The 4,972-nt window shown below is 51.3% G+C and overlaps 1 protein-coding gene across 1 annotated transcript in view; it reads right to left on the bottom strand.

Moving 5' to 3' along the window:
• Window positions 1-668: 668 nt before the first annotated feature.
• Window positions 669-4,972, bottom strand: part of SLCO2A1 (solute carrier organic anion transporter family member 2A1) — a 29,244-nt gene continuing 24,940 nt past the window's right edge. Inside the window, exons 9-14 of the mRNA XM_030493551.1 lie at window positions 4,191-4,380; window positions 2,479-2,638; window positions 1,941-2,110; window positions 1,724-1,788; window positions 1,446-1,566; window positions 669-1,328 (exon numbers count right to left, since the gene is read on the bottom strand). Of these exons, the coding sequence (XP_030349411.1) occupies window positions 1,208-1,328; window positions 1,446-1,566; window positions 1,724-1,788; window positions 1,941-2,110; window positions 2,479-2,638; window positions 4,191-4,380 (827 nt within the window). The 3' untranslated portion in view covers window positions 669-1,207. The remainder of the gene's footprint in view (window positions 1,329-1,445; window positions 1,567-1,723; window positions 1,789-1,940; window positions 2,111-2,478; window positions 2,639-4,190; window positions 4,381-4,972) is intronic.

Raw genomic sequence — 4,972 nt, 5'->3', positions numbered from 1 at the left:
TTCTTTTTCCCGTTAAGTGTTTGTTCTCAAGACTTGTTTTAGTCTGTCTGTATTTGCCTTCTCAGCAGTGTCAAATCTGCATGGATTGGGGCTTTCCTTCTGCTCAACATTGATGATATTGGAGATGAACCTCCTGCTTGGTGGCCTGGTCTGTGTTATCAGAAAACAATGTCTTCTCCACACATAGGGCTTTAGATTTGTCTTTTTTTGGGGGTGTGTATTTACTCCTAAATCTGAATGTTAGATAATTGATCTCCGTGGTGCGGTCAACACGCTGGAGGGCAGGGATGGGATCCAGAGGGACCTGGACAGGCTGGAGAAGTGGGACTGTGCAAACCTCATGAAGTTCAACAAGTGCAAGGTCCTACACCTGGGTCGGGACAATCCCAAGCACAAACACAGGCTGGACAGAGACTGGATGGAGCAGCCCTGAGGAGGACTTTGGGGTATGGGTTGACGAGACGCTCCCCATGTCCCGGCATGCCTGCAACTAGATGGTATAGGCAGGGTGCAGAGGCTGGGAGCTGGCACAGCCTTCCTGCTCTGTACAGCCCCTCATACCTGGTAGAGTTGCATGGAGAAGCACATACCCCATCTGCTATCATTTCTTCACCTTTGCTAGCAAAGGATGCACTCAGCATCTGCCAGGATGTGACCAGCAAAGCACCACAGTTGGAAAAGTGACCTTTATTTAGAAAAAACAAATACAATAAAGAGCAACAAACCCCTCAGTAAACCCCTAGTGATAATTTCACATATCTTCACGTGTGCAGTGTCCACGCTGACCTCTGCGAGGGGTGCGAGCAGGGAGGGACACGGGGCAGACTCAGGGTTGGCAGCTGTCTCCCCTGCTCCTGTCCCAGCCTGGAGGGCATTACCTGGCTGGAAAACATCACGCCGGAGCGGGGACCGTCGCCCACAGCAGGCACTTCTCTGGGTATATGGGATGGGGCTGTGCTCAAGTCCCCATCTGCCTCCTGTTCCAAAGCGATGGGCAAGGTGCAGCTGGAGAGCCTGGGAGAAGCTGGTCCCAGGATGGGACTGGCATGGAGCATCCCTCGCTTGGAGGATGGCCCTGTCAAGGGCTGCAAGAGAGGAGCTCAGAGCTGCTAAGGTGAAGTTGCTCTCTTAGGAGGAAAAACAAACCCAAAAGAGACAAAGTACTGGCAGTGGGTAATGGGGAGTGTGGAGTCAGTCCTCGGGTGGGCTACACCAGCCCTGCTGCCTTCTCCTGCACGTTGTACTCCTTGCTCCTCTTCACCTTCCAGCTGATGAGGGCGAGGAGGATGGTGCCCACCACCTTGTAGCCTATCTGCAGGCCCAGGTATCTGTTGGAAGAAGAGCAGGGAGATGGTGTGTCCAGAGGTGGCACCTCCAGCCAGCACCAGGCTGAGCTGGGGATCATCCCCGTGGCCATCCCTGCTGGGGACACGTGGCAGGGATACCTGTTGCGGAGGAAGTCGTTGTTGTAATAGGCACAGAATCGGCGCTGGGTGCACTGCTTCTGCCAGTAGATGCAGGAGGAGTCGATGAGGGCACCAAACATGGCCGGAGCTGGCAGCCAGGCTTTGGAGAAGAGAGGATGGAGTCAGGCTGCCCATGCTGCCCCTGCCTGCATGCTTTGCTTGCTGTCACCAAGGGGGTTCAACACCTCCTGGGGCTCAAGCAAGCCTCTGAGCACGCTGCTGCCTTCCCCCAGCCTCCTTAGGGTACGGACACTCACCCAGCAGTCTCATTAGTAAGAACTGGACTCCAATGGCAAACGACTTCTCGTCCTGGTTCACCACCCTGCAGGGGAGAAGCCATGGGAGGTCAGAGCTGGCGGTGGCTCTGCATTTAGTGAAGCATCTTTGCCTGTTGCATGTTCAAGAGGCCTCACTGATCCCAGCATGGAGAACCCACTCCCCTGTAGCTTGTGATCCTCTCTGCCCATTGCTTACCGTAAAACCATCATGTAGAGGGGGTTATGGGACAGGCAGGCTACCAGGGCAGCAAAGGAGATGAGGAATATGACAGGAAGGAGCATGTGGGAGCAGCTGAGTGGACAGGAGCCTGTCTTGGCAGAGGACAGCCCACTCCCCGCAGGGATCAGGGAGCAGTTCCTGTAGATCTGTCGGAAACATTTGGAAAAAAACAAAACATAAAACTCCCAAAGCCAAGAGCAGGATTTTTACTGACGTACCAGACCACATCACCTCGCAGAACACTGACGAGAGCATCAGATCCAGTTTTAAGGCATGGCCATGGCATCCTGCAATGGGATGTGTCTCCATCCCCATTTCTCCAAGCAGAATGCCAGGGCATGACAGCAATTCTCTATTGTACCTTCTCAGGACTTCAGCTCCTCTGGTAGACCTCCCTGCCTACGAGGCTCTACCCTGTTATTGCTTTTGTCAGGTTGCTACAGCATTGCCGCAGCCTCCACTGTCACCAGTGAGCAAGGTACACTCTGCTTTGCAAATCACTTATTTTACTCACCACTTGTTTGGGAGTGGAGGAATCAGTGGTGCTGTTTGTGCAGCCAGCGAAGCAGGGGGAGATGTACTCCACATTGTTTTCTCCGCACACTGGGTGAAAGATGTGCTCAGCGCAGTGGCACCCCGTCGGTGTCTTAACCTGCTGCTGGGAACTCAATGTACTGCCAAAAAACAGGAGAGAAAAAAATAATAATCAAAAATTAAGAAATAGGACATAAAGGACGTAAAATCCCTCTCACTAGCTGACCAGGTTCCCCATTCCTATTTGCACTGGGACATTGCCAGCAGCAGGCTGGCCTTCTGCCAGGCCCTGATCCCCTGCAGGTACCTCTGCAAGTGTACAGTGAGCTTAGCAGTAATTATGTTATGTCTGCAAACAAGTACTCACACACTTCTTATTTCCCCCCTTCCCAGCTGAAAACTAAACAGCCAAATGCCTGGAGAAATACATCTGGGCTCCATCCAGAACCGCACAAACAGATGTGCAAGCAGCCCCAGCTGGAAACACCATTCAGACAGAAACTGGAAGTGGGCTCATTTCCAAACAAGCCTGACAACAGCGTGAAAGTCAAGAGGACAAACTGAATTATCTGTCCTGAATTATCCATCCTGTCTTGCCTTACTAGCTAAGAGAGTTCATCTGCTCGAGCAGCACAGTCTGTCTTCTACAAGAAGCTGGCACCAGGGACCTCCCCTTGGGCATGGAGGGAATGGGGCAGAGCTCATGTTCAACCATCCACGTAGTCCACAACTAGCACTGCAGACATCCAGGCAAAAGGCATTTATGCACTGCTGCCATTGCAGGAGGGGAGGTTTCCAAAATAATATAAGGAAACAGCCTCATTTTCCATGCAATTGCCACCAGCAGCTCCTCATTACACCAGGTAAAGCCCATTAAGACTGGTGTGTCCCAGAGGAGCCAAGACAAGCAGTTGACCTGACACGGGTGGCAAGAGGTGAACACTGTAAGGCTAATATGCCTCCCAAAATTCAGTATCTGCAGCACCTGATCTTGAACTGAGGGCTCTCCTCACATTTGAAGCCCTGCTCTCAACACAGAAAGCTTGGGATGCTCCTGAGTTCATGCTGCATGCCGTGCATTTGCAGAGTGCTTTCCTTTCCTTCACCGTGGTTATTTAAATAGGTTTTAAGTGGGAGAAGCACATGGACTTCCCTGTCCCTCACCCCTCCACCGTGCCCCTGGGACAGGAGACTTATTGCTGGCAAAGGGAAACATCTGTACAAAAGCCCCTTGCTGGCAGTGCATTGGGAAATGAGCATGATGCACTTGGTGAAGTGGAGTCTAGCCCTGGGGTGGAGCCTAAATGTAATTTTTATCTTAAAAAAGACATGGTAAGAGCCAAAAGTTTCCACCCTGGTGAGGAGAAAGGTGATGTCCAGCTGGAACAAAGGCAGCGCACGAGATGCCGATGTGGACACGAGCACTAATACTACTAATTTCTCCCTAGAAATACAGAGTGAAAAATAAACCCTGCTTGTTCAGTACAGAAAATCAGGAATAAATTCCCTCCCAGTCTTTCGGTGCTGTATAGTGCTTCGATCTCCAAGCAGTGGGATCAAGGAGCAAGCAGTAGCATAGAGAGGTCTACTACTGCTTCTCCTCATACACTTGCATGTATTCCACCCCACGGATAAACCAGTCAGGAGCTGGCAGAACAATGAGCTGGAAACAACCGAATCGCCTGCAGTTACCTGGAGGGATAGATCCCATCGATGCGCCCTGTGGAGCAGCCCATGAAGAAAATGGGTAGGCAGAGGAGGATGGAGAAAACAAGCACCACCACGGCAAACCGGGGGATGGCCCGGAGGGAGAAGGCAAAGCGCTTCATGATGATTCCTCCTAAAAGCATCCCGAGTGCTGCTGCTGGCAGGTTCACAGCTCCTGCAGAAGAACAAAGGCATTAGCTGAGGGTCCTGCCTGCCAAGCACCACTCTGTGGGCAAAGGGTGGCAGTAGTGGCTTTGTGGACTTTGTGGTGATTGAGAGAACCCACAGACCCACCTTTACCCACAACAGACCAAACCCCAAGGCAGCTGGCACCTATGAGAAACCTCAGCCTCAGGAATTTGGCTAGGAGATGCCAGATCAAGCTTGGTGCGTAATTACTTGCTCTTGCAACATCAATACCTAAAGGGGGCCTACAAGAACTCTGGAGAGGGACTTTTACAAAGGCCTGTAGGGACAGGACAAGGGGGAATGGCTTTAACCTGACAGAGGGGAGACTTACATTAGATTTTACATTTTCTAATAAGAAAAAAATCTAATAAAAAAATTCTTTACTGTGAGGGTGCTGAGGCACTGGCAACCTGGTCTATTGGAAGGTGCCCCTGCCCGTGGCAGGAGGTTAAACTAGATTAACTTTAAGGTCCCTTCAACCCAAACCATTCTATGATCTTTAAGCATCTGAGCGATCCAGACCTGCTTCACCATGTGAACTACAACTGTAGAGATTCTTTGAGAGCTGCAAGACAGCC

Source organism: Strigops habroptila, chromosome 8, assembly GCF_004027225.2.
Source record: "Strigops habroptila isolate Jane chromosome 8, bStrHab1.2.pri, whole genome shotgun sequence".
Classification (NCBI taxonomy): Eukaryota; Metazoa; Chordata; class Aves; order Psittaciformes; family Psittacidae; genus Strigops; species Strigops habroptila.
The sequence above is the reverse complement of the archived record's forward strand: the minus strand, read 5'-3'. Positions and strand labels throughout refer to the sequence as shown.